Here is a 26,675-nt window from a genome sequence, read left to right on the forward strand (position 1 = left end):
AGTGTTTTGTGAGTTGTTCAATCTGATTATGTCACATGGTACCTACTAGGAAGTTCATAATATCACTGCACCATATAATATGTTTTAAATAGTGGAATTTGGAGCTGTACCTTTAATCGTCCCCGGGTCAACTCGTATCCAGGTCAACTCGTCCCCATGTCATGGTACGAGTTGATTGACTTCTGTTTCCCTTTTTAATATCCATAATTGTTATAATAAAGCTTTGGGAGACTAAAGTTCGCTTTGAAAGTTGATACAGAGAATTTTTACAGTATCAATAGTAGAAGGACTTGCACAAGTTTAAACTCAAGCATGCAGCGCCCTCATTTGAAACCGACATCTGTCTCTATTTTATCTGTGCACACTGACTGCATATTGTCATGTGTTGGACAATTAATTAGTTACAAAAAGTGTTCATAAATTGTCACGAATACATGTTTCAATAAATTACAATGGAGCAAGAAGAAGTCAAAGTAACAGTGAAGCCAGAAGTTGAAAAACTACAGCAAATTAAACGGATTTATCGGTAAGTGCATGATGACAAAAATTGCCCCGTTTCTTTTTGATTTTGGTTTGTCCAAAAGCAATAACACTACGCAAAATGATTGACCATGGAGCTGAGGGGGATTGACAGGGAAAGTGTGATGTCGCGCTCATGGATGCAGCAGGGGGAGTTCTTCTGGGTTCTTACGGTGTTTAGAAAACGTAAACAACAATAGTAAACAAAAGCGTTTTGATCGTAGGCCCAAAGCTGAAAGTTTGATGAGTAGATGGAAAAGTTTCCGTATGGCGCCACCACTTTTTCATTCGATATGAAATAATAGCCTATTGTATCGTATTCGTAGGAGGTCCTGTTTTCGAGGTGTCCCTGAAATCGTGGCAAATCTTTTACCTCTCTGTGCGCGATGTAAACAGTCCCTAGATACTCATCTCAATGTCCCTTTTTGAAAAAGTGGTGGCGCCATAAGGAAAGTTATCCGTTTCTCATATAGACATAAGCTGATTAGGTTTGAGTTAGTTAGAGGACTGTTGAATAACATTTGCTGACCTCCAAATAATTATCTCTGCAATAAACCTTGAAAGTAGGCCCTAAAAACTCTTTTGATTATTTTTTTTTGCAGGGGTGCCCAGGATATCATTGCCAAGTTAGACAACATCTTGAGACACAGGCAACCTTACCGCAGTGTCTTTGAATGGGATGCTATTGAACTCCGCATGAAGTAGGTAGCTTAGTTGTATCAACATTATTGTTTGTCAGATTTTGTTAATCATCCTGCCATCTGACCATTCAATATCATCCATCTTTGCACTGAAGGTACTAAAAACACCTTTCGTAATTGTCAAATACCAGTGTTTTCACTTGTATACATCCCAACATATGCATAAAATATCATATCTGTGAAAATTTTGACTCAAATGGTCATCAAAGTTGAAAAAAAAAGAATAATGAAAGAAAAACCACCCTTTTGTTGTAAAAACATGTACGCTTTCAGATTCTTAAAATTGCTTTATGTCAGAAGTCTTTTATCAGCTTCAAATAATATTTGAGTGAAAAATTACCTCTTTCTAAAAAACTACGCTACTTCAAAGGGAGCGATATCTTACAATGTCTTATACTACATAAACAGCTCTCCTTTGCTCATTACCAGGTAAGTTTTTCTGCTAATAACTATTTTGAGTATTGATTACCAATAGTATTAGTTTCCAGGGCCTTTTTAACACCTATATAATAACTCTGTGACTGTGTCTTTGTTGTCAGACTGAAGGACCTTTGTGAGAGGTTAATGTTTCTCCAGCCAGTTGACTACGGACGCAAAGCAGAGGAACTTTTATGGAGGAAGGTCTACTATGATGTCATCAGTGTCGTCAGGAAAAACAAAAAAGTAATTTACACGGCTTGAAGATAGTGATGATGATAGAAAGCTTCCCTTCACTGAGCTGCTTTAGTTTTTGAGAAATTAGTATAACAATGTCATGAAAGTGATTTTCGTCTCAGGAGACAAAGATTATTTTAGCATGTACACTGATTTATGCAACTTCAAAACATTACTTTGTGATTTCCACTTTTTTTCTCAAAAAGCTTGACGACTAATGAAGCTGAAACTTCTACAGGTAACTTATATTACATACATGTTCATTCACAGTGAGTAGAGATTCATGTCATTGCCAAAACCTTGATCTACAAAGGGTATCAAAACCCTTATGCAAATGCTGTCTATTATTATTATTTGACAGCACGTACGCCCAGGATCCTCCCTGGAATGTGCCTACCACACCCACCTGCTGGCAGCTACTGGCTTCTACCATCACCTGTTACTGAGGTTACAGCAGCAGTACAGACTGAATCTACGCGGTATTGTGGACTTTGTTGATGCTGGAGATCACTGGAGCAGTAGAGGTAAGGCACAAGTAAAAACTGACAGCTTCAAATATAACAAGGACTACACTGTGTATCTTTTGCAAGTGACCTTTTCAGATATTTTATTAGCCCCCACAAGATTGGGGCTGGTTTCACAGCGAGTGTTTCGCAGAAGTTCAGTACAGGGCAAACTGATGCAAATTATTTGTTGTGAATTTGTGACGTCAACATTCATATCGCATTTCGTTTTCGCAGGCTTAACTCTCCATCAATACTTTAGTCTATACTTCCTCAAAATTATTTTCTTCATTCTTCTTGTGTCTTCATTCCTAGGTCCTTTACCGCCGCCAGGTAGCAAGCGAGCCAAAGCCAGAGATTGGTCTGAGAAAGCCTGCCATCGTTGTCTCATCTACTTGGGAGATCTTGGTGAGCAAGTCTTCAGCAGTCTCATGTTTTTGTCGATTGTACAGGAACCCTTCCAAACCATCTGAAAAAAAATACTTCTTTATGTCACTACATCACTTTAAATGTAACGTTTCTAACATAGTTTTAAAATATCAACAGCTCTTCAGAGCTCTTAACCAACTATGGTTTTATGGTAATTAATCTTCTGGGTATTTTTTTGGGAGTAATTGCCAAGGGAATGCAATCCCTTTGAAAAAAAGGGAATTTGACCCAATGTTTCTGTATTGGTTGCCTTTAGACTGTTCTGTATCACCTTGTAAACCCTATAAGGTGCTATGTAAATGGGTCTCACATTTCATCAAATTAATGAGTGTCTTAAGATGCCCAATAGATTTTGATGAAACACTGTAGAAGAACTACATTTTAAAAATCATTATCGAAAAGTTTTACACTTTAAATCCCAGCTCGCTACAGACAAGACTTTGATGGGTTCCGTAGCTGTCGGCAAGCAGAGCGATTCTACCACCAAGCCCTGCTGCTGAACCCCGCAATGGGAATGCCTCACAATCAGCTGGGCACACTGGCAGGCAACAGACATCAGGGACTGGATTGTGCCTACCACTACCTCAGATGGTGTGTATACAGTTGTTGGGGGCAAATTATTATACATGTTATAATCTATCAACTCTTGGTCTCACTGGCAAAGGAGAGAGTATATTTTTTTTGCGGGGAAACTCATCATATGTAATCTTTGCTTCGAAGTTTGCACAGATTTTTCAGCGCTTGCACAGTAAGCAGAGAATGGTGATTGTATGGGCAGCTGCCATTTCATGATTATATTATGTGACAATGCACTCAAATGCATCCAAAATTTGTGACGTACAGTTATTTACTTCAACTGTCGGTACATATAGCTTTAGTTGTGGCATACTGAGCTTAACGACTGCTCACCACCATAGCCTAGTTTCATGGCTCTGCTTACTGCTGAATTCTGTACTTATGATCACCATAATACGCTTACTGTGCAAGCGCCAAATTCCTGCTCTTGCTGTATGTCAGTGAAGAGCACACACGCGCACAACCAAAAATTTCCTGCTAACCCATGCAATACGCTTGAGGTAAGCACGGAATTCTCTGCTTCGCTAAGTGCAGATTCTTTGAAAGTGAGCCCACATCACTTTGAGATGACAGGCCATTTTTTTAGGTGTGTACCATGAATGAGATAATGACGAAATGACGGTAAACTAACATTCTTTAATGGAGTCGATTGAAATTTGAGAAAAAAAAACAATCATGTTTTGTTTTTTGATCCTGTAGCTGGTTGTCAGAGATACCTTTTGATGGGGCAATTGATAACTTGGAGAAAACGTTGGAACAAAACACTAAGAGATATCTTGAGCTTCCTCGCCAGATCAACCGTGACCTTCCCCCAGACATGCAAAGGTGAGAGTTCCTTTTGCAGATCATTTCAAGTAGTTATTTTTAGCCATATTTATTGAGGGTAATCCATCCAGCAAGCTCAGGCCTGATACTTCACAGAGGCAACAAAGACGATTGCCTCCATGCCCACTGGTCATTACCTCTGTGCCATTGAAATTCTCCAGTAGAAATTTACAATTTCCTTAAAATAAAAAATAAAATAAATTTGGTTGTCATGGTTGGCTTGTACTAAAAACGCTCGCCTCTCATCACCACTGTGGCCCTGGTTTGATTCCCTGCTAGGGCCACTGTACCAAACATTGTTTAAGTGTTACATACTGTACCAAGTGTGGACCTTAGAACAATAGCGGTCCACACAATGTAGGGACTCGAAACCCTATGTGGAATAACACATGCCCACACAGTGTTTTTTTACAGTGTTGAAGGATATGTGCACAAGCCACAAGAGTGTCCAAAAAAGTGTTTGCATCTCAGATGTGGATGTGTTTAAGTCCACATAGTGTTTTAAGTCCTGTGGAGGCCTTGTGTGCTCAGGTCCACACGTTGTACCTAGTGCTTAAACACTTAGGTTATTGAGTTCACTGATTTCTCTCTGATGTCATTATTGCTGAGACAGACCCAGGGATTTGAAGCAGTTCCTGATCAAGTTCCTGTACCTTCAAGAACTACTGCAACCAAACGCCTGGCCCTCCCAGGAGCAGCTGGCCACTCTATGCCAGACGGTTGTCCACGATTTCAGTCTGTGCATGTACCACACCGGAACCCATCGACGGACGATGCCACTTCCAAAGGCCACTGCCACCTTGCCAAGAGTAGGGGACACCCTGAAAGAGTCAACGATATCGGATGATCTCGTGTTCAAGATCTTTGTCATGATGTTGATGACGACGTACAAACTGCAGAAGAAAGGTAATGTTGTTTTGATCTCTCTGGCCACCACCACTGTCTTGTTCCCTGTGTGCATTAGCAGTAACAAATGATTCTAATTGTACCAAAATGGGGACGGACTTTTATTTCCAAATGTTGTCTGAGGCCGTGTCTAAATTAATGGCTTCATCAGCAGTGGCTGAGGTCATCTGAATATTCTTGGACATATCATGAGAAGTTTGATTTAAATGAAAATGGCTTTGGTGCAATTATAGAACTGTGAAAGCTATGATTGATTGTGGCGTGTCGTGGATGGCTGAGTGGTTAAGAGCAGCAGAGTCGAGCTCTGGTGTTTCTGATCAGCAGAGTGGGGGTTTTAGTCCTGGGCCCAATTTCATAAAGCCTGTAAGTACAAAAATTTGCTTAGCATGAAACTTCTTCCTTAATAAAAACAGGATTACCAACCAAATTTCCACGTGATTTTCAGGATAAGCAAACAACAGCTGAATGCCAGTAACAAGCAATATGCAACAAATTAAAATTAGTTTGGTAATCTTGTTTTTATCAAGGAAGAAATTTCATGCTAAGCAAATTTTTGTGCTTACAGGCTTTATGAAATTGGGCCCAGGTGAGGGCCCGACTCAAAGAGTGACCACCACAAACAAATGACAAAACTTTTATCTTTCTTTTGCATTCTGTGATAAGATGAAACACTTAATAATATTTTACAGATATATGATTGACTAATACCTTGGTTATATTATACTTTCTTTCTCCAGAGCGTAGGTGGGTGTCGGCGTCCATTGCTTTCATGCTGGCCATGTTCACTCATCTCTTAACGCACGTCAACGAACGAATCCAGAATGCTCTATACGAGGCCAAGCATCCCAAACTGATCAAGGAATCTGATGACAGTTCAGGTATGAAAAACTTTTTTTATATTTTTTTTATTTTTTGTTTGCAATGCTCAAGTTTACACAAACATGAAACAATACAACATACAAGCACAAAGGTATGAAAAATTTAATGTGCCACTATTTCAGCTTATGATCCTTTAAGTATCATTCACTGTGGTTTTCAATATTATTGTCATGGCCGAGTGGTTTAGAATATAAAATTCAAGTTCAGGGCCCAATTTCATAAAGCCTGTTAGCACAAAAAATTGCTTAGCATGAAATTTCTTCCTTTATAAAAACAGGATTACCAACCAAATTTCCACGTGATGTTCAGGATAAGCAAACAACAGTTGAATACCAGTATCAAGAAATATGCAACAAATGAAAATTTGGTTGGTAATCCTGTTTTTACCGAGGAAGAAATTTCATGCTAAGCAAATTTTTGTGCTTACAGGCTTTATGAAATTGGGCCCTGGTAGTTAACTCATCAGAGTGTGGGTTCGAGTCCAGATCATGACACTTGTTTTCTTGAGCAAGAAGTGTTGCTTCTCTTCACCCGGGGGTTTAAATGGGTACCTGCGAGGGTGGAGGTTGGTATTTAGTATTGGCTGAGAGCTGTACGTGACATATGAACCTGTGAGATAGCTTGGGGCTAATTTCATAGCTCTGCTTAACGGTAAGCAAATTTTCGGGCCAACTGTAGCAGAAAAACTTACAGTATAAGTGTCTTTCACAGGTTATCAAGAAAAGTAAGCGGCCACCTTGCCGTTCACCACATTTGCGTGGTTACGTCATTCATTTTCATTCAAAAAGCACCGGAAGGTAAGCATGCCTTTTTGGGTGCTTCAGTTAGCAGCGCTATGACATGGAGTCTTAAATATTAAGAACAAAATCAGCCGTTAAGCAGCTCTGTAAAATTGGGACCTGGTGTTTGGCTTCCATGATGGCGGCACTTCACATAGTGTCTATACAGCAAATAAATGAAGACAAAGTAGTAGACGGGTCTTAAAAATGAGTTCGTAAAAGTGAGTTCGTATTTTATACCTTTTTTTGCTCATAGATGAGAGCAGTAGCCAGACTGACGAGTCGGGGAATGAACGTCTCAGTATCGCAGGCACCCTCACCCCAACACATAGTCAGGAAGTAGAAAGCTCTGGTACATGCAGTGACGGCACGGTTAAACGTCCACACCCAAAAAAGGTATTCATCCCCCCTACCTCCCCTCTTCCTCGTGACCTCTGTCTTCCATTGGCGTTGTAGTGGAAAAAAAGTAAATTCCTCAGTACTAATTAAGGGTTAAAGGAACATTGCAGAATTGGTTTTGCTAGCCAAAAAGTTGTTGGCATATAAGCACTTTATGTAATCCTCCATTTAATGAACTGACAAACCTGTCTGAAGAAGTTCGAGATCGATCGGCCATCTGACCAATTTCTGACCAATTCTGTAACGTTCCTTGAAGTAGAGTTAGTTATGAAAAGAACCGGTGGTTCTTTGTTAAAGGAACGTTACAGAATTGGTAAGAAACAAAAATCATGAAGATCACAGATTTACATAAAACTTACACAGTCTAATGATGATGATACATGTAGTTGAAAACATCCCTTGAAGTATTTCTGTCTGAAATGTCATATTTGATGAGAAATAAATAATCTAATTTCGCATTTGGAGTTTATGGCTCAGTGAGCGTTCTATTCATTTTTTTGTTTGCATCAATGTCATGCAAAATGTGTAATCGGTTTTTCACTATTTTCTCGTGACCCGGATCGATCCCAAACTTCTACAGATTTGTCAGTTTATGTGTATGGTGGATTACATAAAGTGCTTACACTGCCAGTAATTTTGTTGTTAGCAAAACCAGTTCTGTAATGTTCCTTTGAAAGAGATATTCACATGGTGTTACAGCAAACTTCTCTTAGTTATACTTCCACCATACAAAGTTTTCAAATCCTACTTAGAAACAAGAAAGTTACTCTTGTGTTTCACCAGGACAAGCGACGTAAAGCCTTAAACAGGCGTAGGAGGCGCCCTATGTCTGGCCGTACAGAGAGCGATGATTCAGACCTCAGCGAAGGCGCCCTGAGTGCCAGCGGTGGATCCGACTTCAGCTCCAGCGCTGGGGAGGGATCAAGCGAGGGCGGGCTTCTGGCGTTGTCCGACAGTGACTATTTGATGGACAGTCAGGACCAAGAGGAAGAAAAATCTCCAGGTAGGTGACTTAAGCACTGTTCATACTTCCAGTTTCCATGTTATGATTGGTCTGCTTTTAGAAGAAACAGGTTACCAGTTGAGATGCCATGTCATTTTTACCGTACATGACTGGTTCCCAGAAAGTTCTTGTTTAGCACTTAGTTGAAAGCACAGAATGTTGTTTGTTTTCAAAGACATTGTAAGACAAGATCTAGTCCTTGATAAATAGTCATCGTCTCTGTTCTTGTTACATCATGGAAACATTTAAAGATGAGTTTAAATTGAATTGCATTATTCAAACAGAGAAGAGTAAAGAACTCAAGGAAGAACAAGACGCAGGAAAAGAGAAAACGCCCGGAGCAAAGGACCAACCATCACAATCAGATAAAGGTAACTTCTTTGAAACAGCCGTCAAGAACGTTCTCTTTAAAAAAATACATGTCTGCATCCAACCATACTAGAACAAAATGTATTGATTTAAAAATCCCATTCCTGTTTTTCTCAGTCAAGGAATGGTCATCTACGAGTCCTAGCACCCTCGCCCAGAACCTCCGAGATCTTTCTTCAAGGCTCCTCGCCCCAAGCCCAACAGGATTTCTGAAGCGTAACATCCGCCTTGCCCCCAGCTTTGATGCGTACAACAAGGAGAGGTCCGACGACCAGACGGGGGATAAAGCAGGAGAGACCGGGGGAGCACAGGATGGTGACATGTCGGCTGGAAAATCAGGTATTAGTTTTTAAAGGAAAGATATACGGTCGGTAATCATTCTTAAAGGGACTCATTGCCTTGGATCGAACGAGTTGGTCTATGAAAAGCGTTTGTAACCGTTTGTAATAAAATGCATATGGTTAGAAAGATGTTTTTAAAAGTAGAATTGAATGATCCACACCAATATGCCTCGAAATGTCGTGGTTTTCCTTTTAAATTGTGAACTATCACAGTCGGCCATTTTGTGGAGTTAAAAATTTTACTCCAAAGAATAGCAAGCCTTTTAGTGATGACACTTTACTATTGCGTAAAGTCCTTTAAGCCATTGGATACTTTCTAAACAGAACAAAAATTAAAAGTTCACAGATTTACAAATAACTTACAGGGTTTATAGAAAGTATTAGTGAAATACTTCCCTTGAAATATTATTTCATGAAATGCTTTACTTTTTGAGAAAACATTAAAACAATTATCAATTCTCGATATCGAGAATAACAGATTTATTTATTGCACATGTCATGACACTGCAAAACGTGCGGAAACAAGGGTGGGTTTTCCCATTATTATTTTTCTCCCAACTCGATGACTGATTGAGCTTAAATTTATACAGGTTTGTTGTTTTATATATATGTTGTGATACACGAAGTGTGGGCCTTTGGACAATACTGTTTACCGATGTTGTGCGATTGCTTTAACCCTTAGGTGATGAAACCATTGGCCAATCCGGTGGCTCTTCAGGAGGTGACTCTGACAACAAACCGTACCCCCTGGAGCTTCTCGTGAAGGTGTTGAATGAAGAGAGACTTCTGTGCACCATCAAACTCATCACTGATTGGCTGAGAGGAAACAGTGATGTCATCACTACAACAGCTGAGGTCAGGGTTCAAAATGAAAATTTCTTTTGACCCAGTACATTTTTTTGTGTCTCTTGGCACCTTTGACAGTTATTCAAAAAAGCAGAATTTGTGTGTGATTCTGTTACTCCGAAAGTGCCCTCACATGGTTGAAAATGGCCTACCTCCGTGGATTCTGGTTAATTCTGAGACACATAATTTGTTGTGTTATGTGTATGATTTTGTAACACCCAAAGCGCCCTCACATGGTTGAAAATAGCACACCTCTGAGGAGTCTAGTTTATTATAGAAATGCATACCTTATGTTCTTTGCTTAAAAATTACAAGTCTCTAACCCTATATTAAAATGGTGTTCAAATAAATGCTATTGTATTCGGTACTCTTTAAAACTTGAAACAGGACCTTCCTCTATGAAACGCAAACTTTAGGAAGAAGTGTTGGTTCTGAGAAGAACTTAGGTAGAGAGAAAGTTGAGTTTCGACATTTTGAAAAGTGTGGTCTGCTTAATCTTCCATTGATGGTTTCTATCCATAAATCTACCCAGTCCTTCACCGAAGAAATTCAAATTTTGCAGCCAGAAATGCTCCATGAACTGTGTTCACTATTACAGGGTAATTTGTTTTGGTAACGTGTTTGTCTATTTTGATTTTCTTAATATCAGAATACCCAGATGTTGTGGTCCAGGCTCGCCATTTTTCTGAATCAACTTCCTCCGGTACCAGATATTTGTTCTGAGGGTAAGTTATGATTTAAAAATCTGCTTTTTGAGTTTGTTTCTGAAAAAACATCAGAAAAAAAACACGGTACCTCTGCCAACTTTACACCCTGTGAACTTTCCAATACTTAGTTTCGAAATCATGCTATTGCCAAAATTACTTGCCCTTTAAAATTTATTGCAGATGTCAAAAAAGAAAATCTGAAGTAAACAGACTTGCAAAAAAAAAAAAAAATTGTAGCATAATTCCTAGTCCCAATCAAGTGTTTCCTCTATAGGAAATTGAAATGGCATCAGTTTTAGGATTCCTCCCGAATCAAATGTTAACTTGGCACCACTCACTTCCTGGTTTTGTATTTTTATTTCTTATTTATTACATTCAACAGAATGGTGCAAGTCTTCCGAAGCACTCGAGTCCATTGCTTCCAGTCTGCAGACATCGGACGGCTCCTGGCAACAAATTATCCCATTAACGGAGGATATTGCCGTGATGAAACTGCCCTCGCTTGGTGACACACAGAAGGTCATGACCTTTGACCTTCACCTGAACCACGACCTAAACGAAAGAGATGAGGTAAGTCTTTAAAATTGTCCCGGGCTCGTGCACAATTGGTGCGTGGATGTCTTACAAGATATGACTGATATGTCTTACTCACCACACAGGACGGTCGTTGTGCTCATTTGCCTTTGATGATCGAGAAACTAATTGCACTGTTTTTGCAGGAGAAACCTCACACTTGTGTATCCCTTATTGACCCAGTTTACCTGACGTCATCACACAGTGATCTATCTTAATAATAAAAATAACCACCATTTATAAAGCGCATTAACAGACATTAAAAATCTGAAGCAATACTACATGTAGAAAATTTAAAAATAGTTAACAGTGGTCCATTAACTTCATGCTAATTAAGACACCTAAGGACTAGTAAGAGTTCTTTCCAACTAGTCCTGCAGGCTTGCTAATTGCTGAAGTCCCATCCTTCCTTACATGGAAACCGCTTCACATCAGTTCAAATAACAAGTCTCACGCTAATGACAATATTTGAATATATGGACCAGTGAAAAAGCTGGCGGGCTAGTGAAATTACAAACTGATGGGTCCTGCTGGTTATTCACTACAAAAGCTAAGGACAAACCCTGTAACACCACAGTAATCTTGGTTGGGCCAGTTTGGTAGTTGGGTTTCCTGTGAATTGAGCAATTTTTTTTGCAATAAAATCATTGGCCTCTAGCTCAGATGTTTCTGTTCAGCAGAGTGTGGGTGCGACTCCTGGTTGTGACACTTGTGTCTCCCTCAGCAAGACACTTAACTATAATTGCTTCTCTCCACCCAGGGGTAAATGGGTACCTGTGAGGGCAGAGAGACGGTTCTTGTGATTGATTTAGCTTAGTGGCGCATATTTTTTGCATTGGCTGTTTACTCCCAAGGGAGCTGAGATGGTTTAAGGAATGAATTAAATGGCCCAGTGACCAGGGGTAACAATGTTGGAAGCTCTTTGAGACGCCCTAATAACTGGTTATTATTATTATCGGGTCACTTCACAAGTAGCGTCCAGTGCTCCACACAGGCTCTGACAGGGCAGTTCGTTGGTTCCAGGTCATCTTGGGTGCATGGAGCAGGCAGACTAACAGGTGTTCCATTGTCTGTTCCTGGCCGCATTCATAGCCTGTTTGTTCTTGTTCAGTTAACGAGCGACCTTGGACAGGTTTCCCAATTAGACGACTGAATTAAGGTGTCCACGTTGGCTTTTTAGGATTCGCCGCGTCGGACTGAAAAGCTCTGAGTAATCAGAGTATGGGGTTGGGAGGCCAGGTCATGACACTTGTGACCTTTTGGCAAGACACTAATAACTATTTGCTTCTAATTACCCTAGGAGTAGATTTCTAATGTACTTCAGGGATAGTCATTGGTGATCTGAAGGATTTAAAACCTTTGCGCACATTTGGTTTCCAATGCTGCATACTTCAAAGGAGTTTATACCGTTTCAAGAATGCATTAAGTTGGCATGAAATTTCATCTTTGAAAGGGGCCATTTTCATTTTTGCAAAGGACACTTCCATTGGAAAATCTTAAAGTCTATGGGAAACGTTCGATGGGGCACCAAGGCCAAGACTAGGAGCAAGGAGGGCCATGTCCGGCGTGTAATTCCAGGCCTGCATAAGGCCGGATTAACAGAATCAGCTATAGCAAATAAGCTTGGATGGTTGTTTTAGAAAGTGCCCCTTGAAGGCGTCGTGTAAGGTCTTAAACAAAAACAATATTTTCCATCTGAGTCGTATCTTTCAGCTGTCAATACGAAACTAAAGAAAAAGTCGTTTCAATTACCTCGGTCTCATTCTGTCATCTCCGCTTTTCAACTCTTGAGGAATTACAGCATCCAGAATTTGGGCGCGCTGTTGTTTTTGTAATGGATTTAGCCGTGTAAACCTATTAGGAAGTTTCAAACTAAGATGCCTAATATCCCCTTTGTCCTGTGTGTGTCAGCGAACAAAAGGAAGGGAGCCCAGGCCCCAGGAAATTACGCCTTTCAAGGGTTACCGTCATTGTTAATGGTGCCTGCAGTCGGCGCACTCAGGCGTGTGCCTCTTTGACGTTCTGCGGCGAGCTGTTTTGCCACGGTTGCTGAAACAAAATTGTCAGCTTTGTTAATGGCTCCTTTGAGGGAGTATTTATCGGCGTTTGACGAGTGAAACGATTTCCTCGGGTCTCTTAGTCAACTTTGGTGCTGAGGAAGAAGTTTTTTCGTCTTTTCCTTAGAGGGTGGCATGTCAGGTGGCTAACTCCTCATTAATAACTGATTCATACAGCTCAGAATGCGTCTGAAAAACATATATTTGAAATGTCAGAGGCGTTCTAAATCGGCACGGCGACCCTATCAACACGAATCTGAATCACGGATCACAGAGTCTGACGGCAGTCATTGATGGCGTAATGAGAGCAGACCCTGTAGGATTTTGGGTGTAAATTAGATTAAGGGGAGTGTAAACTGTAACCAAATCGGGCTCTTCCTGCTTTCGAAAATTGATCAGGAAAATAATAACTGACACCTTCAGGATTTAGGAGTCACCCCAACCAAAATAATACAAGTCTGAGTAAATTTGAAAAGGGGGGGCCGGACGGCATGTGTTGATGCAAAATAGGTCACCTTACCATGGTCTAATGAGAGAAGGTTGCGCCGAAGTGTGAACAGAAGGAATGGAATTGGTTGTAATTGGTTAGATCATAATCTCACCTCCCCCCCTTATTTTCCCCCCGGGGGGAAGGGGGAACACTTCGGTCTCTTATTGAAGAAGGGCTTAAGGTCGTGTGAAGTTTTTCACCAGAGATTACCGTTGGTGATGAGTGATCGGTCGCTTTACCCCGGCAAGGTTTACCGATTGCGGGAGAGGGAGAGTGTGAGAGAGTGAAAGTAGGTGTAAAAAAAAAGAAAATTTGCAGACAGTTCTTTTATAGAGGAGTGAAAGAGTGTGAAAGTGGGTGCCAAAAAAAACCCCGTTCTTTTCATAAAGGAGTGATGAGCTGCTCGTGAAAAGACGGTCTCATCATTTTCAAACATGTGCGGTGATAAACAAATCCTCAGCGTAATTAGCCCAGCGCGACAGTTCCACAGGTGTTAATGCGAATGGTGATTTGTTAAATTTGACTTGATTATTGAAACGCTGTGATCTCGGCAGAGACAGGAAAATAAATACATTTGAAAGGTCACAGACCTCGGTTTACTGATCTTGGAGTCAGATGCAAAAGGTGTTTGCCGAAGCAGCTCTCAATAATGTTCAGAGTATGGCTTAGCCTGTGGAATTGTGTGCTATTTTAAAAGAGGGTGATCATTTGGCCTCTAGGGTGCACTGCCAGTCACTTTCCAAATACCCATTCTCAAATATGCATCCCTGTGGAGACATCTTTTGTTCTTTCCATTGTCCCTGTACTTAAGATGCTCCCATAGACTTTGTACACAAAATTGCGTGTGGAATTTCCCTATGGAGTCCTTTTAATTTCCCTTTTTTGTTTTGTCCTTTGACTCCAGAAGGTACCGAATATGAGAGCACCATAGTTAGTTTCATTGCTAGAAAGATTTTGATAATGCTAATTTTAATATATATTTTTATCTCTTGAGCTGTGGGTTGACTGTGGCAGGGCTGGAATTACAGGTGTGGAAATGCAGGTGGGGGCGTTCATTGTCAATGGTCCTGGCCTTGGTGCCCTTCGAAGGATTCCCATTGACTTAAAGATTTTCCAATGGAGGTGCCCTTTGCAAAATGAAAATGGCCTTGCCCTTTTCAACATGTTCAAAAATTTAAATCCAGGCTTGCTGTAGAATCCACAACGCCCTACATGTATTTCCGAGCCCATGATCTTGCACAACACCTCGCTAAGGTTAACCAGCCAAAAGGCCACACAGTCGACACCGGTGCAACTGGTGCCCTACACGTAATTTTATTTTCTTTAGAAAATGATTTTATTAAGTAATACATTTCACCACAACTTCCTCATGAAATTAAGCATTAATCCACTGTTTTACTCTCCGTGACAGCCCATCGTCTGCTTCATAGTCCCCCCCCCCAATTGATCTAGTGGAATTGTACTGTCAAATTACCACAGACATTCGTATGTTTAATTCAGTTATGCGATTGCCTTATCGACCGCGAACATGACCTGAGTCACATGCCGCTGCCGCAAACTTCGAAATTCCCAGAGGGGAGGCATTTATCAAACATGATGAGGCTAATAGAGAAGCTTGTAGTCTTGAGTCTTTGACAGGGGAGACGGTTCATTGCAAGGAGAATTGCCTTAAAGTCAGGGTACATGTACAGTACAGCACTATACAAACATACATGTACATGTACTTTGGTTGTCAAATGTACAGTGGTACTCAGAACCTCAATCTGTAGTAAGGAGGTACCCGTATAGAATTGAGTGGGGTACCATTTGCGTCAAATGGTAAATGTATGGTATTCAACATATCAACAGGGCCCAATATCATAGAGCTGCTAAGCACAAAAATTTGCTTAGCATGAAATTTCCTCCTTGATAAAAACAGGATTACCAACCAAATTTCCATTTGTTGCATATTGCTTGTTACTGGTATCCAGCTGTTGCTTGCTTAAAGATATCCTGAAAATCACATGAAAATTTGGTTGGTAATCCTGTTTTTATCAATGAAGAAATTTCATGCTAACCAAATTTTTGTGCTTAGCAGCTCTATGCAATTGGGCCCAGGTCTCCAGTGCTTTTTACCTTTTAAGTTTGTATGGTCATTAACTTGTGGACTAAGGGACCCTCCAAAGTTTTAATAATTTTTCAGGTCATACAGGAGAGCACTACTTTTGAGAATCCCGTCTCCAAGAGTAGTACTTTTCAAAAGAATTCTTTCAAAATGTATGCAAATTATTGAAATATCAACATTTGACACAACCTTTACATTCATACATGGTCTCCGTCCCCACCCCCTCCTCCCCACCATAGTCTTTTTACTACCCTGAAAATATTGAAAATTTTGGATGGCCCTTAGAGAAACCCCTGGGTCAAAATCCTCAATAGAAAGAAATTTTGACAGATTGTTTTTAATATAAACCACAATCCTACGAAGGTTCCTTTGGGTTATCATGCCTTTAAAATGTATACTCCTACTTAATTTTGAGGTCAGTCAACTGAAATGTCTTGACACACAGTGAGCATAGATAGCAAGAAACAAGTTAATTTTATTACTTGAGACTTTATACTTAAGGATTAGGGGGAGCCTCTGCCGCAAAGATAAGCTGAGTGATGACAAACGATCTCAGAAGTCTTGTAGCGATCGTCATCCAAGGGACGAGCATCTTCCTAAACCAGAGACACACGTCTTCAATTAAACGCGGTACAAGTCACGGTCGTGCATCATGGCCAAGCAAAAAGGCTAACGAACTGTTATCTTAATAATTTATGGATTTTATTCGGGGTTGTAGTAAATGTGTGTTAGATGACTGGGAGGGTTTGAGCAGGGGACAGAAAGGGTTGTGAAAACAAAACGTTGTTGCTGGTGTTTTAAAAGATTGTTAGAAAGAAGCCCATTTGAAGTGATGTAGCCCTCAAGCTGAGCGTCCCTGCCTGGGGAGGATCCCGCCCCAGTCCAGCCTGGAAGAGACCAAGAGGCCGACCTCATAACACCTGGGTGTGTCAGCTGGAAGCAGACTTTGAGTCTCAGGCACGGCAGCTGTGGCAATTTACGCATCAGATCGCATTGGTTGGGCGGCTCTACATCCCCCATGATGGATTCAGAGAATGATGATGATGATGAGTTTTAGAGAGAGAGGTAGATTTCACCTAACATTTTTAGTCTGAGAAAGGATTCAGGGCAATACGTGTACGTCAGGATCGAATAATTCCTTGTTCCAATTTCTAAAAGATTTGAACAGCAAAAATTGTTAGGCATTTGTTAAAACTTGCTAAGCAGAAATAGGTTACTGGTCAAATTGTAACAACTTTTGGTTAATACACATGGTACGTCACTCTTTTTATTTAGCTTAGCAAAGAAATTTGTTGTGCATTTCTGCTTATTTTCTTCATGAACTTGGGGCTGGTCATCAATTCTCATTTCAAGCCCTCATTGTTACCTCTGGTTGAGTCTGAATTGGTGGCTACCGCTACGACTGGATCGTGTGTTAAAGAGAAGTGCGTCCTTAGCAACACCTTTGCAACAGTCAAAGCCGTAGTCAGGATATTGATGGGTGTTGGTGTAGAATCGAAAACACTGCTTGTATGACCATTGCTTGCTCAGAAACAGTGAGATTTACGACCAAATGTAGTAATTATGTTAACGACCTGCAAAGGGCTTCTCATGCTTGTAGAGAGCGTGTAGCAGCCACGTAAAAATAAAATAAAAAGTAGACGGGGGAGGGGGTTGTTCTCGACGACGCATGACATCAGGACTCAAAGGTCTTCCCCCTGAAGCGTCTGTCAGCGCAAATTCCCAAATCCTTTCCGGTATTCACATGTTTTCATTTCCACTCCAAACCTTATCTGCCAACATGGGGTGAATCACAAATTAACGGCAAAACCGAAACAGCTGTGTTTGGCCACCCCCAAAATCTGACTGACGTGGTGCGTCAGGGGGATACGCTTCCTGCCGAGCTTTACGAGACCCCCCCCCATCTCTCTCTCTCACTTTTCCCTTCAATACAACAGGGACCTGTTATTGAGCAGCACAATGGGCTGTCACTGTCAGTCATGATTGAGATATATCACTGGGAAGAGTAGTAAAAGAGCTTGATTGTTTGCCAAAGACAACTCGCTATCTTGCCCAATCAGTAACTGAGTTCATTTTTGGAGTATAAAGCTGTGGTTTGTTCAGTCGTGTTTTTGCGTTCGGGAATGGTTTATTATCTTGCCCAATCAGTAACTGAGTTCTTTTTTGGAGTATAAAGCTGTGGTTTATTCAGTCATGTGTAAACTCATGTTCAGGAATGGTTCATTATCTTGCCCAATAAGTAACTGTGGGCCTATTCACTTTGGAGTAAAGCTGTGGTTTATTCAGTTGTACATTTGTGTTTAGGAATGGTTCATTACCTTGCCCAATCAGTAACTGATTCCTTTTTGGATTCCTATAAAGCTGTGGTTTTTCATTTATGTGTTTGTGTTCAGGAACACTTCACTTTCTTGCTCAATCAGTAGGCCTAACTGTGTTCATTTTCTGTTGTTATTCATTCACAGTGTTTGTGTTTAGGTGCATTAGTAAATTAAAAATAGGAATTTTTATTTACAGTACTTGAAGTCGAAACCAATTTAAGATTAATTTAGATTTTAAACGGCCGGTAAAGTTTGTGGGTAACACTACAATAAACAATCTCTTGTATGGGCTGTGGGCTATCTGGAAAGTTGTGTAAAAAAACATGACTTTCAGTATATACCTCTGGATTAAGTATAATTCAATTGATGCCATCAAACACTTACAGTTTCTTGATAATGTGTTTTGTATGTTTCTGTGCCTGACACAAAGCATGTCTCCTCCCCTGGAGGTGCTCCATGTAGGTCACAGGATGTAGGCTGTCACCTTGTGTCCTCCTTTTGTGGAGATATTACACAGGCTTTGTCTCTCTATCTATTGTTAAAGGCAGTGGACACTATTGGTAATTACTCAAAAACCCTCACTTGGCAATGAGTATTGGGGAGAGGTTGATAGTATAAAACATTGTGAGAAACGACTCCCTCTGAAGTGACGTAGTTTTCGAGAAAGAAGTAATTTTCCACGAATTTGATTTTGAGACCTCAAGTTTAGAATTTGAGGTCTCGAAATCAAGCATCTAAACTTGAGGTCTCAAAACCAAGCATCTGAAAGCACACAACTTAGTGTGACAAGGGTGATTTTTTTTTTTTCTTTCATAGTTATCTCGCAACTCCGACGACCAATTGATCTCAAATTTTCACAGGTTTGTTATTTGATGCATATATTGAGATACACCAAGTGAGAAGACTGGTCTTTGACATTTACCAATAGTGTCCATGTACCCTTTTTCTTTGTTCAGAGGCAGGGGCCATGTGGTCTGTTTTGCAAACCTCCTTTACATCTTTGCCTCTGTTTTGGCGGTGTTTTTTTTCGAGTCAATTGTTCTTCAAAATTGAATGAGATTGCCCTAACATCACAAGGCCGGATTGCCACTTTAAGGTAAGGGCTATATTTCACTAATTTGGGCTGTCAATCCAAATCACCTGCCACTGCATGCACATTGAAACCTACTCATGAGGCTGAAACAGGGTGTAAGTCTGTAAGGATGTGGGCATGGGTATCATCCACTGGGAGCCTGGCTGGTAGAGCAACTGTTTACAAGCAATTATGGTTATAAATGCCTTGCTCAAGGGCACAAGTGTCATGACCGGGATTTGTAAACGCACTCTGCTGCTGACATTACCAAAGCTTCAGCTCGGTGAACTAGACTGCTCGGCCTTGACACGCCACAAAATTCATCCTGTATGAATCGATTTTTGAGCCCCCTTTTCCTCCTTTTCTAGGGTGTTAACCCCCCCTTCAAATATGGGTTGATATGACATTCTGCCCCATTTGATCCCCATCTTTTTATAATCCAAAGAGGAAACACAGTATACAGCTGTAGATATAAGCTAAGATATCAAGTTCTAGGGCAGGCAGTTGAAAAAAAAAAAAATTAAATCAAACCTCAAAAATAGTTGAATGACGTTTCAGAAAAGTAATGATGACAGCTCAATTAATCATTTGCACTGCTGAATTGTGCGGATTTGAGGAGGAAATGGGAGTGCCCCACCGTGAGGTCAAAGTATCCGTTAATTAAAAAGCAATATTTACAACCCGTTCGCCAATGAAGCTCTCAAAACTTCAGCCATTAGTGGAATGGGGCTAGATGGGAAAAAACAGATTAAACCTCGTACGTTTTGAAGCGTTTGTAAGAAATTAGTGTGTTGACCGTTTTTAGAAAATGGTTCAGTATTATGACAATTCATTTCCTTGGAATTAAAGGCAGGGTGTACTTTTGGTAATTGTCGCAGGCTATCTTTAATCAGTCAAGTTGGTTAAATCTTGCAGTAAGAGGGCGTACTATAACGATTTACAATCAAGCACAGTACACTATCGAGGCATGTAAGCCTTGATTTTTACAACTGCAAGGGCACCAAGGCCTTGGTAAAGGGCACCCTATGAGGAAATTGTAAATTTCTACTGTATGGCATTTCCAGGGCACCAAGGCAATGACCAGGGGGCATGAAGGTAGTCACCTTCATTGCCTCCTTGAAGTATCAGGCCTGACTATCGGCTATTGATCACTGCCGTCTTTGGCCAAGACTACGGTTGTCTTAGTACTGTCACAGTGAGTATGTTGACACTTTGTTTCCTCTCTGTGGTTGAGAAAATCTGAAACCTCATAATTGTGGTGTCTTCAGCTTTTAGAAACCGCACGAAACTGTAACCACAGTGCAACAGCAATCATAATTATAATGTACGCATAGGCCTCAGTATGCTTCGTTTCTGAAAGGGCAAGGGCACCAAGGCATTTTCTCCTTGGCAAAGGGCACCCTACAAGGAAGTTGTAAATTTCTACAGTATCATTTCAAGGGCACTAAGGCAATGACCAGGGGGCATGGAGGCAATCGCCTTTGTTGCCTCAGTGAAGGATCAGGCCTGATGTAACCCCATACAGGTTCCCCATGACACAGCTCATGGCTGGATGCCAATTCCTGAGGCAGCTCCCCCCCCCCACCCCGCCGCACACAAAGATAAAGTTATTTTGTCAACTTCAACCCTATCGCATTTCAATGTGTAAAGTCTGTATGATCAATAACATCATAATCAGCCTCTTTGCAGTTGCCGTTCTTCACCAGTCAATGAAGTGCAACTTGAATAATAACGATCTATCCCTCTTGAAGTATTAAAGTACAATGTAATCAATCATTCAATGGAGAGAAGGAAAAAAAACAGATCAAAGAGATTGTACACCTTTTGAGTTTGAGGTAAGTCTACCCCCCCTCCTGTACTGATGGTGGGCTTAACTAATCAGTATTGAGGATGTAGATTCAAGTCTAAGCCCCCATGGTGGGGAGGATAGCAGTAAGGGAGGGGGGGGGGGCAGGGAAGTTGAACCTCACCCGCAGGCTCAAATGCCATCTCTTGAGAAATGAAAGGAAAAAAATGAGTCTGCTGCCCCATGGGGTTCCAAGTCTGCAAGGTGCCCCAGCTATCTCGTATCGACCCAGCAGTATGCCCAGGAAATTAGCACAGTGATAAAGTAGTGGTTTCTACTCATGGGGGAAGGGGGGATCAGCTTTATTGGGGAGGGGGAAATGAGCGACAGGAGCCCCCCTGCGGGACCCCCATGCAGGAAGCCTGAAATTCCCCCTCGAGATCGAGGAAGGGCAAACCATGGGGGGGCTACTCGGAGTTTCTTGCCGACGCAGGCAATTTTTGAACGTTTATTTAAGGACTTTTCTTTATTCTGACATTGTTTAGACTTGCTCAGATATTCTAATCCCCTCCCCCAAACCTTGTTTTTTCTTCCCAATTGCGCCACTCTCAACTTTAGAGTCTGACTCCTTAAAAGGTAAATCCATCATTCTGTTGGAATTATTGATGCAAGAATATTTTCTCACCAAATATTCATAGCACGAGACCTTTTCAGATGAAATCCTTCAGCTAAGTCATGCTCCAGTTATTCTTATAACATGGATGCCAGACACACTTTGGCCTCAAGCATTGTGTGTGCTATTTCTAGAGACGAGGAACTAGACGTTTGTCAATGTTTTAAAGCGCCTGCAGAAGAGAATGATATAGACATTTTGGGAGACTGCCAGCAGGTTTGCCGAGTTTAGCTTGGAACATTGGACAGGCTAAGCAGGTAATCGAGGTGTCTAGACTGGAATCTTTTTCTATGAAAAGAGAAAATTTCCTCCAGGATGTCATCTAAACTGGACTCTAATCATTTGCATATAATTATTGTAATTTGCACATAAAATTCTAATATGGACGAGGGTTTAAATTAGGTATAAAAACAGATTTTCTCGTACCCATAATGGCAACCATAACTTATTTTCGCACCTCAGTCTTATCATGTGGTCCTTTCTCTATGGTCTCTTTGGTCTTATGGAACAAGCTAGCCAGCGATATCCGAAACATATCCAGGCTTCTAACCCCAATAGTAACTTGTCAGGATTGTTCAACATTGTACAATCAAACTCAAGAACGATGCAAACTAAGTTTTTTGGCCATGACATGACTCCCTACTCTCTGTGAATAAAGATGAACTTAATATAATTTACCTGTGAAAGTTTTAGCTTCATTAGCAGACACGTTTTTGAAAAGAAAAAAAAATCACATGCTAAAATAATTGTTGTGTTACTGAGACAAACATTATTTTCATGAAAATGATTAACTCATTTCCTCGAAAAACTACAGCACCTCAACAAATAAAATTTTAAGGTGGTCTTTCTACCATCATTATCATTCAACCGTGTAAGTTTAATGTATATTTGTGGACGTTTTCATGTTGCGTTGTACAAAAAGTACCCAAGCCTTTTTGAAAGCCTGCAAGGTTGGTTTCCTTTTATTACCTCTCATAGGGTTCCATCAGTCACCATCAAGGTACGTACCGTAGTACGTTTGGAGTGATCAGAACCCCCCAAAGAGAAAAGGGTTATGAAGCCAGCTTCCTGACGGTTAACACCCAACCGGACCCGCCCCGGTGATTTCACTCAGTCAGTGTGCGTTGCGGCTACTGAAATCAACTGCAATTTCCCCCACCTCCCATTGCATATTTTGTCAAGGCTGAGGCAAGAGGGGTCTGCTCTAGAGCGAGGAGTGGGGGGGGGGGGGGGAGGTGGAAATTGGAAATGAGTAACTTGTCTGTCTTGTTAAACCTTGGATTTGTGGCAAGTTTTCATGACGAGAAAAGTTGGATTACTTGGAATGCTTCCATTTATCCACGACTAGTTCCCTGGTATTCGATAGTTTACAGGTTATCATATGAATATAAAAGTGTTCGCAAAGTGGTCATAAAAACTTACAATGTGCACCAACATTTTACAGGGTGATTAATTTTGAGTGTACCCTTACACCGATGAGTGTTAGCACTGTAAACTCGATACCTTCTCGAGTTGGGTGAAGAACAAAAAACACAGGCGTAAGAGTAAAAACAAAATTAATATTCATTATCCTCGATGGAAACAGGCATGCTTGGGAAACCCATTTCTTATAAAACTACATTACAAACATTTATTATTATCTTTAAAACATGTTCATTAAGAGACAAAATAAAGAATATGACAGATTTGTGTCTTGAATCAACGCTGAATTAGTCTCAATGACTCACAAACCTGAGTTATACGCCGAGAGAAAAAAAATGTGAGATGAGAGAAACCCCTGCGAATAGATATGTCACAATGTAGCTAATTACTTCTGGCATTGCATGTATTAGTCTGTCAGTATTTCTCCCACTTCGTTGTCCCAGGAAGAGAGTGATCATTCATGGCATGGGAGGAGCGAAACCCAAGACCTTACCCCACTCGTGCCCTTCTCTCCCCCCCCCCACCCACATGATTGATTATCATTTGTCGCCTTCCAGCCACCTGACACTGAATTCACAAAATCCAAAAGCCTTTTTGTATTTAATTATTAATCACCGAAATGAACGACTAATTATCCAATGCCCTTCATCAGCTTCATCAAAATCGTGGAAATTTACTTCTTTCTCAAAAACTTCGTTCTTTCAGAGGAAGCCGTTTGTCACAATGTTTTGTGCTATCAACAGCCCCCCTATTACTCTTTAACAAGTACGGTTTTATGCGATTAATTATTTATTTTGAGTAATTACCATTAGTGTCCACTGCCTTTATAATTCCTAGTTATCACTTTAAGCTCGCTCATACTCCCCAAAAAATCTATAAAGTCCTTTGCCCCAAGTCATTCCCCGTTTGGATCCTCATACTATCAATTGAAACCACATTCTGCAGACATTTCCTGTTTTTCCCTGCTAGTGCAATTTGATTGATGCTGCAGTCATCTTATAGTATATCAATTTAGACTCGGCCTGCGGGACTTCTTTGCACTTTGATCATATTCGTTGGGCTCCCAGATAGACAGACTAAAAAATAATATTTTTTAGTGACCTACCATTTTGTTTCCTTAAAGGCACCAATGTTCCAATTTGGTCGGAATATAGCTTTAGCGATAGTTAAGGATTTGCGAAGACATTTCTTTGAATAAATCCATAGATTTGAATTACAAAAAATAAAAATAAGTTAACACTGTTGCAAACTGCTTTACACTAACCAAAATTACATGTACTGCTGATATAGATACTGAAATTGTTAATATCCTCACGTTTCGACTTAAGCAGTCTTTTTCGATTTTCTTTTTCTTCAAATGAGTGTCACTACTTCAAAACACTTTGTGATATCTTATGCACATTGTTATATCATTTGTATAAATGTTTCTCGCTGTACTATTTCTGTTGAGAGCATGTCAGAGTGTTCTGAACATAACTACATGTAGGTAGGGCTGCCAATTTAAAGTTATCCTAAAAGTTTGCAAGCTTTAAAAATTAAAGTTTTGCCAAGCAATTTTCCACTAACCACAGCAAAAGTATTTTAAATACAATATTGTTACAAAACTTTCTTTCTCTCATTTCAGACACTTCTGCGAATAACGTGTCTCCATCAATTCGGCCATTTTCTCACCAACGTGAAAGGTTTGAGTTTCTCGTTTGATCCAGAGGGACAACTTTTCAATGCTCAGGCAAGCGATGCTGAAGATGTCCACCCTCCTGAAGCTAGTTCTGAGGCAGCTGGGACTGAGACCAAACCAGTAAGTTTATGTTTCAAGATCAGAACAACTATGTATGTTAAAGGCACTAGACACCTTTGGTAATTGTCAAAGTCAAGGGCTCAATTTCATAGAGCTGCTTAATCAGAAAGAATTGCTGAACAATTTTCTGCCACCTTCTCCTAGGGCTGAAACAGGGTTACCGCCTTTACAGTCCATATGGATGTAGGCTTGGGTATCATCAATTTGAAGTCTGGCTGGTAGAGCAGTGAGCAATAGCTACAGTACCTCCTCAATTTTACAGGTCAAGTGTCATTACCAGGACTCAAACCCACACTCTGCTAATCAAACACCAAAGATCGAATTTGGTGCTCTTTTTAAAACCGCTCGGCCTTGACACGCTCAGCCATGAGACTGTAACATTTTACCTCCTCTTTACAGAATTATTATCTTCTAAATACATCATTTTATAGTACTTTTCAGGAGCATGTGTACTATTTAACTTAGTATTATTACAACATTTGATGCGGTGATAACATCTGGGTAGGGACAGAGCCATTAAGGGTTGCAATAGACCCCTTTCATAACGCCAAACGGTACACGAACGCTGAGCTCACCACACAATTTTACACACAAAGAACGGTCTATTCCTCTTGGATACTCTAATCAGTATCATGTGATGCTCACGTCAATCTTTAACCGTTCCAATTTAAGAAAAAAAAGGAAACAGACTCATGCACTCTGTTAAAGAATAATTTTTCGAGCACTCAAACCGGGGCAACAATAATTGGAATTTGTATTGGGAAGGTATCACATTCTGAAGGGTGCGGACACTTGTTTGTTTCGCTCCAAGAGATTATTTGCCAAACACACATTACTCACAACTTATTCAGGGTTGATCAAACAACCGGACTGACATATTCTTTTTGTTATTGTTGCCGGAGACACAATCTCCACTACACACACCGGGGACAGTTACATTGACTTAACACAGTTATCCCATCATCATTTATCTTATCATCACTAAGTAATAGCCAAACTCTGTTAAGTAAAGGAGTTTGGGAGAGAGAGGGGGGGGTGTTATATTAACTACACTAGCAACAGTCAATATTAACACAGCGATAATAGCTGGAGTGCTAAGTAGGAGCTCATGGTAAAACCTTGGCAAATAGGCTTAAGTGTTGTTGTCCCATACAGGTGTGTTTGTCAAACAGCGTATTTGTTAATAGTTTACTGATAACGGGGGTCACAGTACAAGTACCTCCATGATGCCTGAGTCTGCTGCCTCCTTGTACTACGATTATTCTACAGCGTGACACTACTGCCGTTTGCAGTAAATATCGTCTAGTAGTACATCAACTACAGTCTGATTAATTAACCATCAGGATTTCAACAGAAATAGTGAACTTTGGTCTTGGTGTGTCGAGTAGGTGTTTAACTGGGTTATGAATTTTTGAGAGGCGGTAAACAGTTGGAAAGCATTTTTTTTTTTTTTGGCGAGATTGGAGTGCCATTGTTGAGTGTGTTTGTGTGGTTGTTTTTCTTCTTTTTTATCTGCTGACTCTTCCCCAATTTGTCTTTGGCGATACAATTGATTCAGTTGAAGTGGAAATTATTGCTGTTGTTTAAAGGAAAGAAGTATGAGGTTATCAGTAGATACCAGGCAATGGGGTAGTGGACCTATTTTGTTTAAAACCCAGCCTGGTCGGACGCCCACTGTATCTTTGAGCACAGGTACAATACCAAACCAGGCTATGATAGCAATATTTTCCCGAATCCTTGGCTAGTGAAATCGTTCAAAATATTAGGTTTCACTTTTTCAAGTTTTGGAAGAATGCCAAATGTTTGTTGTTTGCATGAAATAAGAAAGTGTCTGGCAATGTCTTTCTTACTGCCAGTTCCATTTTTGAATGTGAAATGAGTACTCCAAAGAGAACCCTATTTTTTTTTTTAATAACTGGCTGTCTCTTGACGATGACTAGAGCAAG

General features: G+C 40.5%; 1 protein-coding gene across 1 annotated transcript in view; it reads left to right on the forward strand.

The window, feature by feature from the left end:
* Positions 1–364: 364 nt before the first annotated feature.
* Positions 365–26,675, forward strand: part of LOC139942239 (nonsense-mediated mRNA decay factor SMG5-like) — a 46,256-nt gene continuing 19,945 nt past the window's right edge. The window contains exons 1-17 of the mRNA XM_071939026.1: positions 365–526; positions 1,122–1,220; positions 1,760–1,883; positions 2,236–2,398; positions 2,693–2,785; positions 3,229–3,397; positions 4,082–4,207; positions 4,821–5,113; positions 5,851–5,991; positions 7,028–7,167; positions 7,954–8,173; positions 8,458–8,544; positions 8,660–8,881; positions 9,566–9,738; positions 10,379–10,454; positions 10,819–11,006; positions 24,556–24,729. Of these exons, the coding sequence (XP_071795127.1) occupies positions 453–526; positions 1,122–1,220; positions 1,760–1,883; positions 2,236–2,398; positions 2,693–2,785; positions 3,229–3,397; positions 4,082–4,207; positions 4,821–5,113; positions 5,851–5,991; positions 7,028–7,167; positions 7,954–8,173; positions 8,458–8,544; positions 8,660–8,881; positions 9,566–9,738; positions 10,379–10,454; positions 10,819–11,006; positions 24,556–24,729 (2,562 nt within the window). The 5' untranslated portion in view covers positions 365–452. The remainder of the gene's footprint in view (positions 527–1,121; positions 1,221–1,759; positions 1,884–2,235; positions 2,399–2,692; positions 2,786–3,228; positions 3,398–4,081; positions 4,208–4,820; positions 5,114–5,850; positions 5,992–7,027; positions 7,168–7,953; positions 8,174–8,457; positions 8,545–8,659; positions 8,882–9,565; positions 9,739–10,378; positions 10,455–10,818; positions 11,007–24,555; positions 24,730–26,675) is intronic.

The sequence above is a fragment of the Asterias amurensis genome, chromosome 9 (assembly GCF_032118995.1).
Source record: "Asterias amurensis chromosome 9, ASM3211899v1".
In the NCBI taxonomy this organism is placed as follows: Eukaryota; Metazoa; Echinodermata; class Asteroidea; order Forcipulatida; family Asteriidae; genus Asterias; species Asterias amurensis.